The 12,799-nt window shown below is 46.3% G+C and overlaps 1 protein-coding gene across 5 annotated transcripts in view; it reads right to left on the bottom strand.

Moving 5' to 3' along the window:
- The window catches only part of ptprna (protein tyrosine phosphatase receptor type Na), a 224,980-nt gene that overhangs the window by 149,320 nt on the left and 62,861 nt on the right, over window positions 1-12,799 (bottom strand). For all 5 annotated transcript variants that reach the window (XM_059967586.1, XM_059967584.1, XM_059967588.1 and 2 more), the window contains exon 6: window positions 9,622-9,829. In XM_059967586.1, coding sequence (XP_059823569.1) covers window positions 9,622-9,829 — 208 coding nt within the window. The remainder of the gene's footprint in view (window positions 1-9,621; window positions 9,830-12,799) is intronic.

Genomic DNA, 12,799 nt, shown 5'->3' with positions numbered 1-12,799 from the left:
CTGCACCCTCGGGTGGGATCTGGGTATTGACACTTTAACAACCGGCTGCTGGAGGACAGCCGATTCTGGGATTCGTTCCGAGCGTTCTGGGCCACTTGGAGAGAGAGACGGAGAGAGTTCAGCTCCCTACGGCTGTGGTGGAGTATACTAGGGGGTCGACGAAGAGGTGGGGCTCTGAGATTGAGCGGCTTGAGAGAGCGTTGCTTGACCTAGAGTCCCGTTTTGGTCCGACCGCTGGAGGCCAACAAGTGTGGCAGGAATACCAGGAGAAGAAGGACTCACTCAGGAATCTGCAGCTTCAGCAGTCCCGTGGTGCGTATGTGAGGTCGCGGATCCAAATGCTGCAAGATTTGGACCGCGGCTCACCCTTCTGCTCGTTGGAGAAGTGGCGGGAAGTTCAAAAGCAGCTGGTGGAGCTACTGGCTGCTGATGGCTCCTCCATCACAGACCCTGACGAAATTATCAAAGAAGTCAGCACTTTCTATCGGTCCTTATTCTCACCAGATCCGTCAAATGCGGGGGCGTGCAATGAGGTCTGGGAAGATTTGCCAAAGGTCAGCCCAGAGGACGCATCGCGTCTGGACGCTCCCTGACTGGCGAGGAGCTGACTACTACCCTTCGGCAACTCCGGAAGGGTAAGTCCCCTGGCTTAGATGGTCTGAGTGTAGAGTTCTATCAGGCTTTTTGGGATGTCCTGGGGGTTGATTACAGCCTTGTTCTAGGGGAGAGCCTAGCCACCAGGGAAATGCCCCTCTCATGGCGGAGAGCTGTTGTGGTCCTACTGCCCAAGAAGGGAGACCTCCGCCTGCTAAAGAACTGGCGCCCGGTCTCCCTCTTGTGCACGGACTACAAGATCTTCGCCTGGGCAATGGCCAACCGTCTTGTTTCAGAACTGAGACAGGTGATCCATCCTGACCAATCTTACAGGGTCCCGGGCCGCTCCATCCAGGACAATGTTCACCTAGTATGGAACCTGATCCACCTGCAGCAGGAGACTGGGTCCCAGGCAGCATTTCTTTCTCTTGACCAGGAGAAGGCGTTTGACCAGGTAGACCACAGTTTCCTGGTGGGCACTCTGCAGGCTTTTGGGCTCGGACCACACTTTGTAGCCCAAGTTCGGCTCCTATACTCTGCCGCAGAGTGCCTTGTTAAGGTCAATGGATCACTGGCAGCGCCCATTCCCTTCAGGAGAGGAGTACATCAGGGGTACGCCCCATGTCCAGTCAATTGTACGCGATCTGTGTCCAGCCATTCCTGAGCCTTCTTCGGCGAAGGCCAACAGGTCTGGTTCTGTGTGAACCAGACGTGGAGGTCGTCCTCTCAGCCTATGCCGATGATGTACTCCTTATTTTGACAGATCCCAATGACCTGCGGAGGATGCGCGAGTGCCAAGAAGTTTTCTCGGCGGCATCCTCCGCTAGGATCAACTGGGTGAAATGTTCTGGACTCTTAGTGGGTCAGTGGCAGGTGGACTCCCTGCCGGAGGAGATGAGAGCTTTTGAGTGGAGCACTAGACGTCTCCTCTATCTGGGAGTCTACCTGAGTCCTTCTGGGGAGACCTGGCTGGCGAACTGGCAGGACCTGGAGATGAAAGTCATGGCCCGGCTGGGGCGCTGGTCAGGCCTTCTCAGGGTGCTTTCCTATCGAGGCAGGGTAGTGGTCATAAACCAGCTGGTGGCCTCCATGTTGTGGTACCAGATGGTTACCTTGGCCCCTCCTGCCCCGTTTGTTACGAGAATGCAGAGGAAGTTAGTGGACCTTCTGGGACAACAGGAAACACTGGGTCTCTGCAGCGGTCTTGCATCTCCCAGTGGGAGAGGGCAGACAGTCGCTGGTGTGTGTTCATACGCGACTGGCGGCTCTCCGCCTCAGGACTCTGCAGAGATTCCTGTACGCTGAGCACCCTCCCAGGTGGCACGTGTTGGCGACTTTCTTCCTCCGGAGGGGTTGCTGTCTTCATGAAGACATGCAGCTACCGCCACCAAGCGTCAGCCGTGCTGCTTTGCGGAGTCTGCCCGGCTTCTGCCCAGCTACTGAGAGTCTGGAACATGGTTGCCTCAGGCTGGGAATCCCCTCCTCTGGCGGAGGACGGGGTCCTGGCCGACCCTTACCCTACCTCAGTGCATGTCGGTGCGGCTCAGGTGTGTGGACCGACTCAGGCCGAGCTGCTTGTCGGGCTGAGGCCCCACAATCTTCTCCGGGAGCTGTGTCCACACAACTTGAGCCATCTCTCCTCGACACCCACAGTCCCATTCAGGGATGCAAGTAGGAGATATTTGTATGGGCTGCTGCTCCACACCCTCCACTTCCTTGCCCTTGTCCACCGTCCCGACACGCCATGGCAGTCGGTCTTTCCACCTGGAGGTGAGGAGGGTCCCCACTGGAAGTCCTTCTACGAGGGGGTTCTTCCCATGCACCTGGGGGATCTTGGCTGGAGGGTGCTACATAGAGCGGTGCCCTGCAATAAGTTCTTCAGTTTGTACACGAATCTCCCACCAGCATGTCACTTCTGTGGGCTGGAGGAGACCGTGTACCACATGTACATGGAGTGTGTGAGGCTGCAGCCTTTTTTTGCGTATTTGCGTGGGCTGCTTCTTGCCTTCTGGTTGCACTTTAGCCCCACCCTATTTATATATGGTCATCCAGTAAGGAAGGGGGCATGGAGGGATGAGGATGTCCTAGTCAACTTGCTCCTGGGGCTGGTGAAATCCACCATCCAAGGGTCTTGGAAACGGGTGGCGGGAGGAGCTGCCCGGGCAGACTGCCTAGCAATGTTTAGGGGGTATGTTTGTGCTCGGGTGAATATTGAAAAGGAACACGTGCAGTCCATGGCGAACTTAGAGGAGTTTCGGGACTGTTGGGCTCCGCGGGGTGTAAATGCCATCGTGGATAGGGATGGCAACATTCTGGTGTAATGTCTATTGTCTATTTGTAGTGCAGTAATTGCGTTTGCCACTGTTTTGTATATATTGTTTAGCACCGAAATTTGTAATAAAGGATTTTGTAATAAAAAAAAAGGGTCAGACACAGAGTGAAGCTCCCTCTACACTCTCCCACCACACACTCCCAGGGTCAGACACAGTGAAGCTCCCTCTACATCGTCCCATCACACACTCCCAGGGTCAGACACAGAGTGAAGTTCTCCCTACAGTGTCCCATCACACACTCCCAGGGTCAGACACAGAGTGAAGCTCTCCCTACAGTGTCCCATCACTCACACCCGGGGTCAGACAGAGTGAAGCTCCCTCTACACCATCCCATCACACACTCCCAGGGTCAGACACAGAGTGAAACTCCCTCTACACCGTCCCATCACACACTCCCAGGGTCGGACTTGGAGGAGTTTCGAGACCGTTGGGCTCCGCGGGGTGTAAATGCCATCGTGGATAGGGATGGCAACATTCTGGTGTAATGTCTATTGTCTATTTGTAGTGCAGTAATTGTGTTTGCCACTGTTTTGTATATATTGTATAGCACCGATATTTGTAATAAAGGATTTTGTAATAAAAAAAAAGGGGTCAGACACAGAGTGAAGCTCCCTCTCCAGTGTCCCATCACACACTCCCAGGGTCAGACACAGAGTGAAACTCTCCCTACAGTGTCCCATCACACACTCCCAGGGTCAGACACAGAGTGAAACTCTCCCTACAGTGTCCCATCACACACTCCCAGGGTCAGACACAGAGTGAAGCTCTCCCTACAGTGTCCCATCACACACTCCCGGGGTCAGACACAGAGTGAAGCTCTCCCTACAGTGTCCCATCACACACTCCCGGGGTCAGACAGAGTAAAGCTCCCTCCACACTGTCCCATCACACACTCCCGGGGTCAGACAGAGTAAAGCTCCCTCCACACTGTCCCATCACACACTCCCGGGGTCAGACAGAGTAAAGCTCCCTCCACACTGTCCCATCACACTCTTTCAGCAGCAGACAGAGGGAACAGACTGGATGCTGAGCCTGTCCTGACAGGGCGGCACCCCCTCAGTGCTGGGCCAGCCACCTCAGCCTAAACTGAGATTTAACTCATGCCGTTCCAATGTGGTGAACCAGCTGTCCCCGAGTCTGATGGCACATGCTTTTGTATCTTCTGATGGGAGGGGTGGGGTGGGAGAGAATGTCCGAAGAGCATGGGGTCTTTCCCATCTCTTGAGGCTCCTGAGGATTTTGGATCATTGCAGGAGTTTTGGTGAAGGTGCTCCCAATGTACGGATGGGCAGGGAGTCCTGGTATTCAGATGAATGTGCAGTGATACGTTTCTAAGTTGGGATCTAGTTTACTGTAAGGAGAATGTCCTGAAAGTACATACCACCAGGCTCAAAGTCAGGTTTTACCCTGCTGTTATTCATGAGAATGATTCCAGGCATGAAAGGGTTACTGTTTGGGGAACGTCTGGCAGCTCTTGGGGTATAATCCCTGGAGTTCAGGAGAATGAGGGAGGATCTCATAGAAACATTCCGAATGCTAAAAGGCCTGAACAGATTAGATATGGCAAAGTTATTTCCCATGATAGGGGAGTCTAGGACAAGAGGGCGCGACTTCAGGATTGAAGGATGCCCATTTAGAACAGAGATGCGGAGAAATTACTTTAGTCAAGGGGTGGTAAATCTGTGGAACTTGTTGCCATGAGAGGCTGTGGAGGGCAGTTATTGGGTGTATTTAAGGCAGAGAGAGATAGGCTCTTGATTAGCCAGGGCGTCAAAGGGTATGGGGAGAAGGCAGGGGAACGGGGATGACTGGAAGAATTGGATCAGCACATGATTGAATGGACTCAATGGGCCAAATGTCCTACTTCTGCTCCTATATCTTATGGTCTTATAGTCTTATGGTTATAAAGCTATTGAAGAGTTCCCTAATATAATAGGATGGATTCTTGACTACACAATCTACTCTGACATGGTCATGCACATTGTTTACCTGCACTGCACTTTCTCTGCAGCTGTTACACTTTATTCTGCATTCTTATTGTTTCACTTTGTTCTAGGTTAATGCACCGTCTAATCTGTATGAACAGTATACAAGACAAGCTTTTCACTGCATCTCAGTAAATGTGACAATAAGAAATCAATTACCATTTTTACCAATTTTCAACAAAAAATAAAGGGAGTCTGTTTGGTCTCTCATGGTCAGCTCTGGCCAACAATAGTGTTGTTCAGTATGGAAACAGGTCCTTCAGCCCAATTGGTCCATGCTGACCAAGATGCCATTCAAAGCTGTTCCCATTTGCCCATGATTGACATATATCCCTCTAAACCTTTCCTATCCATTAGGAACAACACGAGAGATTCTGCAGATGCAAGATACAGGATTGTTTAAGTAGTCGACGGTTCGGGCTGAGACCCTTCATCAGGACTGATGTAGAGTCTCGGCCCGAAACACTGACTGTTTACTCTTTTCCATAGACGCTGCCTGACCTGCTGAGTTCCTCCAGCACTTTGTGTGTGCTGCTTTGGATTTCCAGCATCTGCAGATTTTCTCCTGTTTGTACAAGTTTGTTTAATGTCATTTCCAGTACACAAGTATAAAGGAGAAAAAATTATTGTTACTCCGGATCTGATGCAGCACAAAAAAAACTCAAATAAGATAAGGAACACAATAATATTAAAAATCACAATAAATATTAATTCATAAGATAGCTTATATACCATACATGGATTGATTGCCTGTCCACAAAGTGACGCCATGCACAGAGTGTCTGTACATAAAGTGACTGACGGGAAATGATAAAGTAGTGGTTGTGTGGGTGGAGGTGTTGATCAGCCTTGCTGCTTGGGGAGAGGAACTGTTTTTGAGTCTGGTGGTCCTGGCGTGGATGCTGTGTAACCACCTTCCTGATGGGAGTGAGACAAACAGTCTATGAGCAGGGTGGTGGGATCTTTCATGATATTTCTGGTAGGCTGGTGTCAGTGATTCACTGGGCAGTTCAGACTGCCTGTCGCAGAGCCTTCCTGCCCATTCAGTGCAGCATGCTCAGTCTTGAGCAACACACAGCAGGTCAGACAGCGTATCTGGATCGGAATAAACAGTCAACTTTCGGGGACAAGACCCTTCACTAGGACTGGAAAGGCAAGGGGCAGAAGCCAGAAAGAGAAGGTAGGGGGAGGGGAAGAAATTCAAGCTGGGTGGTGTTAGATGTGAGGAGAAGGGGGGGTGTGAAGCAAGAAGCCAGGAGTTTGCCCCACTCCCATCGGGGAAGGGACTGCACAGCATCCACGCCAGGACCACCAGATCCGAAAACAGTTACATTCCCCAAGCAGCAAGGCTGATCAACACTCCCACCCACCAACCCACCCTCCACACCCCCCCAGCACCACTAATTTATCATTTCCTGTTAGTCACCTAATGTACAGACACTCCAGTGCCTAGCGTCACTTTATGAACGTACAGTCAATCCACCTACAGTACCTTGGAAAAGTATTCAGCCACCAATCCTTTGTTTACATAATTAAGCATTACAACTTGGGATTTTGATCAATTTAACTGAGAATTATTATTTGTGAATCATGTGCTCCTTTTTCACAGTAGAGCTCTAAAAAGAGAGAAAATTGTAAAGCATGAAAAACTAAAAATTCAAAAACTGAAAGGTCAGCAGTTTAAAGGCATTCATCCTCCTTTGCTCAGAACTTAGTTGATTCGCCTCTTGCAGCTACTACAGGCAGTAGTCTTTTTGGATGAGTCTCTATCAGTTTTGTACAATGTGTCAAACTGTGCCAGGTTAGTTGGGTAGCGGCAGTGGGCAGCAATCCTGAGGTCTTGCCAAAGATGTTCAATCAGGTACTGAGCTCCAAGGTATGTTCAGCGCCTCTGAGATGGTCCTGTATCCTTCCCCAGATTAGTGCTTCTCTATTATCATTTTCCTAACTTGCCTTGAATGCCCTTTTGTCTTCATTTTGGTTTTGTCTGCTGAAAATCTACCATAATCTTGGACCTTACAGGAAGCGGGGGTATTTATTCTTATGAATTAATGAAAACAGGTGATCCTTAAATTCTCTGCATCAACAAGAGTTGGTAACGTAATACAGTATCTGAGAAAAGTTAGTGCAGTAATTACAAAGGGGATGAGTACTTCTCTAGCCTCACAATTTTGATTTATAATTTTTAGTAAATTGTTAACAGGTCTGAAATTTTTCTTTTGATTTGACATGTTTTATAAATTAGCTCAAAAAATCGTACTGCAATAAATTTTTAATGAGACAGCAAGATCTGAAAGTAGCAGTGGCGGCTGAATACTTTTTCCAAGGCGCTGTATATAAGTCATCTCAAGCATTTGTATTTATTGCAACACACACAGAATGCTGGAGGATATGTTGGATTTCTAGCATCTGCAGATTTTCTCATTATTTATATTTATTGTTTTTTTAAAATTATTATTGTGTTCTTTATCTTATTGTGGATTTTTTAGCTGAAGCAGATCTGGAGTAACAAATATTTTGCTCTGCTTTACCTTTGTTTACTGAAATTGACATTAAACAATCTAGAATCATTGGTGACCTGGGGGGGGGGGGGGGGGGGGGGAAGCTTCTCTAAAAATGAGTGAAAACCACTCCACACTGCCACTGGGTGGACAGAGGTTGCTACTCCGTATCAGCTCAGTTTTGAGGGTGTTCCCACCAGATAGATAGCACAGAAGCTGGCCCTCCGGATCACCAAGCCCCCAATGACCCTTTCACCCATCTCCACTAATCCCATTTCCCTGTATTCTTTCATACCTCTCTTACTTATGTGCACTCACCACAATTCTATGACCTAGAGACTCATCTTTAAGGATTGGTACATGCATGGGACATTTATGGTTCAGGGGTAGGTCAATGGGACAAGACAGAATAACAGTTCACTTCAATGAAATAGGCAGAAGGGCCCATTCCTGTGCTGTTGTGCTCAATGACACAATGACCCTTACAACTCATGTTCTTAAAATTATACTTATTTACTCAGATTGTCTTCTTTTTCACACATTGGTTGTTTGTCAGTCTTTGTTTATATATAATTTTTCAGAAATTCTATTGCATTTCCTTTTTTCCTGTAAATGCCTGCAAGAAAATGAATCTCAAGGTGGTATATGGTAACATTTGGTAGCATTTGATAATAAATTAACTTCAAGCTTAAATGTAGGAATTGTATCTGACTCCAACTCCTCTGGCAGAAAGTACCAGATATCAAGAAAAGTTCACAGTTCAAAGTAAAGTTTATTATCAGAGTACATACACGTCACCACATACAACCCTGAGAGTCTTTTTTCCTGTGGGCATACTCAGCAAATCTACAGAACAGTGACTGTAAACAGGGTCAATGAACCACAAACTGTGCAAATGCAAATATAAATAAATAGCAATAAATAACAAGAGCATGAAATAACAAGATAATGAGTCCTTAAAGTGAGATCATCAGTTGTGGGATCACCAGAAATAGAATGAGTGTAGTTATTTCCTTTTGTTCAAGAGCCTGAGGGGTAGTAACTGTTCTTGAACCTGGTCGTGCAAGTTCTGAGGCACCTGCTCCTTCCACCTGAAGGCAGCAGCAAGAAAAGAGTATGGTGTGGGTGGTAAGGAACTTTGATGATGGATGCTGATGTTCTATGGCAACGTTTCATGTAGATGTGCTCAATGGTTGAGAGGATTTACCCGTGATGTACTGTGGTAAATGCACTGCCTTTTGTAGGATTTTCTGTTCAAAGATATTGGTGTTCCCATACCAGGCCGTAATGCAGTTAGTTAGTACATTTTTCACTACACTCCTGTAGAAGTTTGCCAAGATTTTTAACGACACACTGAATCTCTGCAGACTCCTGAGGAAGTAGAGGTGCTGTCGTGCTTCCTTTGCGAGTATATTTACACAATGATCTTCTGAGATAGTGACACCCAGGAATTTAAAGTTAATGACCCTCTCCATCTCTGATGATTACTGGCTCATGGACCTCTGGTTTCCCTCTCCTGAACTCTACAATTAGTTCCTTGGTCCTATTGCCATTGAGTGAGAGGTTGTTGTTTTTGTTGTTACACCACTCAGCCAAGATTTCATTCTCCCTCCTGTATGCTGATTCATCACCTCTTTTGATACAGCCCACAACCATGGCGTCGTCAGCAAACTTGTATATGGATTGGAGCTGTATGTAGCCATAAAGCAAGTAGAGCAGGGGGCTAGGTACACATCCCTGAGGTGCTCCTGTGCTGATGAAGATCATGGAGGAGATGTTTTTATCAGTGTGAACTGACTGGAGTCTACAAGTGAGGAAATCCAGGATCCAATTGCACAAGGGGGTACTGAGGCCCAGGTCTTGTAGTTTACTGATTAGTTTTGAGAGGATGATGGTGTTAAATGCTGAGCTGTAATTGATAAAAAGCATCCTGATGTGTGCATCTTTGCTGTCCAGATGTTCCAGAACCCCTTGTGTAAAAAAAAGGTTGCCCTCAGATCCCCTTTAGAACTCTTTCCTCTCACCTTAAGTCTATGCCTTGTATTCTGTATTCTGTTTTACTTTCTACTACTTCAATGTTCATACATCAGGAATGATCTGTGTGAGGTATCCAAAGCAAAGCTTTTCACTGTATCTGAGTACAGGTGATGATAATAAACTAACCAGCAATAAACCAATCTAATTATCAAGCTTTAACTTTGAAATTACCTGCCAGAGGTTGAGGTGTGTTGGGCCCAGTATTAATGTCTTTCATCCGGTTTGGGTTTTTCAGGTTCTGGTCTTGTGAGTACTCCATTAGTGGCCCATAGTAGTTGCCATGGTCACTGGGATAGACCTGGTCGATGATCCCATCAAGTCCGGCCCTCCTCTGAAGGCTCCTCTCCTCATCGCCGCCCAGCTCCAACATGTTCCCGCCCTGTTCAAACAAACGGGACCCATTAGCTGCTGACTGAGTGCTGAGAAATTGTAATAGCCTATCCCGTCTGTACTGGACATCTAACCGCATCCCATCTCGATAAGGTCATAAGACATAAGGGCAGAATTAAGCCGTTACATCATTGCTGATTTATTACCCCTCTTAAAACCACTCTTCTGTCTTCTCCCCATAACTTTTGACACCCTGACTAATCAAGACCCTATCAATCTCCACTTTAAATATACCCAATAACTTGGTCTCCAAAGCTGTCTGTGGCAATGAATTCCAAAGAATCACCACACTCTGGTAAAGTAATTCTTCCTCATCTCTGTAAAAAGGGACATCCTTGCATTCTGAGGCTGAGCCCTCTGGTCTGAGACCACCCCCCCCCCCCCCCCCGCCACTATAGGAATGATCCTCTCCACATCTACTCTAATGAGTTTTAATATTTGACAGATTTCAATGAGAGTCTCCCCCTCCCCATTCTTCTAAACACTAACAAGTACAGGCACAGAGCCATCAAATGCTCCTCATATGTTAACCCTTTAATTCCCAGGAAATTTTTCATGAACCTCCTCTGGACCCTCTCCAATGACAACACATCATTTCTTAAATCGTGGACCCAAAACTGCTCACCGTATTTCATAATTACATACTTGCTTTTATATCCTAGTCCTTTTTGAAATGAATGCTAACATTGCATTTACCTTCCTCACCACAGATTCAACCTGCAAGTTAACCTTAGATAATCCTGCATGAGGACTCCCAAGTCCTTTTGCACCTCTCATTTCTGATTTCCTCCCTGTTTAGAAAATAGTCTACTAATTTCTACTCATTAGTCACTTTATTAGGTGCCTTCTATGCCTAATAAAGTGGCCACTGTATGTTCATGGTCTTCTGCTGCTGTAGCCCATCCACTTCGAGGTTCAATGTGCTATTTATTCAAACGTGCTCTTCTTCACACCACCGTTATAACACATGGTTAATTGAGTTACTGTCGCCTTCCTGTCAGCTTGAACCAGTCTAGCCATTCTCCTCTGACCTCTCTCATTAACATGCCCAAAAAACTGCCATTCACTGGAAATTGTTTTGATTTTTGTTTTGTACCATTATCTGTAAACTCTGTTGTGCATGAAAATCCCAGGAGGTCGGTAATTCCTGAGATACACAACCTCATCTGGCACAAGCATGGCCAAAGTCACTTAGTCACATTTCTTCCCCATTCTGATGTTTGGTCTGAACGACAACTGAACCTCTTGACCATGCTTTTATGCTGAATGCTTTTATGGTTTGAGCTGTTGCCACATGATTGGCTGATTAGATGTTTGCATTAACAAGTAGGTGTACAGTTGTACCTAATAACTTGATCACAGAGTGTAATCCTTCTACCAAAGTGTAGGACCAAAAACTTTCCTACGCTGTATTCCATCTGCCACTTCTTTGCCCATTCCTCTAATCTGTCCAAGTCCTTTTGCTAATTCCCTGCTTCCTTAACACTACCTGCTCCTCCACCTACCTTCATATCATCATCAAACTTCACTACAAAGCCATGAATTCCAGCATGCAATCATTGACATATAACGTAAAAAGTAGTCCCAACAATGACCCCTGTGGAATACCACTAGATATCAGCAGCCAGCCTGAAAAGCCCCCCTTTACCCCCATTCTTTGCCTTCTGTCAGTCTGACAATTTTCCATCCTACTGTTGTGTGTAACCGAGAGACAATGAGTACAACTACATGGTTCCCTGAGAGGTAGACAAGATGGCAGTTTTTAGCATGTTGGCCTTCATTGAGTAGAAAAGTTGATACAGTTTTACAAGACACTGGTGAGGTTGCCCTGGGAGTATTGTATTCAGTTTTGTTTGCCCTGCTATGGGAAAGATGTCATTTAAACTGGAAAGAGCACAGAAAAGATTTACAAAGATGTTGCTATATCTCGTGGGTCTAAATTAAAGAGAGGCTAGGACTTTATACCTTAGAGTGTAAGAGGCTGAGAGGCAACCTGCATAAAATCATAAGGGGCACGGATAGGGTGAATGCACACAGTCCTTTCCCCTGGGTTGTTGAATCAAGAACTAGTGGACATAGGTTTAAGGTACGAGGGGACACATTTAATGGTGGTACAGTAGCATAACACTTTATAGCACCAGCTGTAAGAAAGGGTTCAATTCCCACTGCTGTCTGTAAGGAGTATGTATGCTCTCCCCTGACCTCTTGCGTTTCCTCCAGATGCTCTGGTTTCCTCCTACAATCCAAAGTTTACAGTTAAGTTTGGGGAGTTGTGGGCATACGGGTTGGAGCTGGAAGCATGGTGACAATTGCGGACTGCACCCAGCACATTTCGGACTGTGTTGGTCATTGGATCAAATGACATAATTTACTGTATGTTTCAATGTTTATATAACAAATGAAGCTAATTTTTATCTTTATAAACACAAGACATTCTGCAGATACTGAAGATCTAGAGTTACACACACAAAAATGCTGAACAAACTCAGCAGGTCAGGCAGCATCTGTAGAGAGGAATCTAGAAAGTTGATATTTCAGGCTGAGTCCCTTCATCAAGACATCATTTTGATCTTGCACCTTTCGACTGTAACACTTTACTCTGCATTCTGTTACTGTTTTCCCTTGTACTACCTCAGTGTAATAAAGTGATCTGTATGGATGGCATGGAAAACAAACATTTTCACTGTACTTGGTACATATGACAATAAGAAACCAATTTATCATTCCCACAAAATGGTCACAGATGGAAAAGTCTTCCAGCTTCATTACCTAAAGCCAAATCCAGAAATGCCACTCACATAGTTGGGCTGGTGATATATGGGCGGGTAAGGATCTCCAGAACTTAATCTGCAAAGTTTCAGTTCAGGAAATCATTCCTTCTCACAATTATTTCTTTAAGTTATTCCCTCCGCCCCTATCCATCTGTGTAACAGAGCTGAATGGTCTCAAGTTCATACTT

This window comes from Hypanus sabinus, chromosome 4 (assembly GCF_030144855.1).
Source record: "Hypanus sabinus isolate sHypSab1 chromosome 4, sHypSab1.hap1, whole genome shotgun sequence".
NCBI lineage: Eukaryota > Metazoa > Chordata > Chondrichthyes > Myliobatiformes > Dasyatidae > Hypanus > Hypanus sabinus.
The sequence above is the reverse complement of the archived record's forward strand: the minus strand, read 5'-3'. Positions and strand labels throughout refer to the sequence as shown.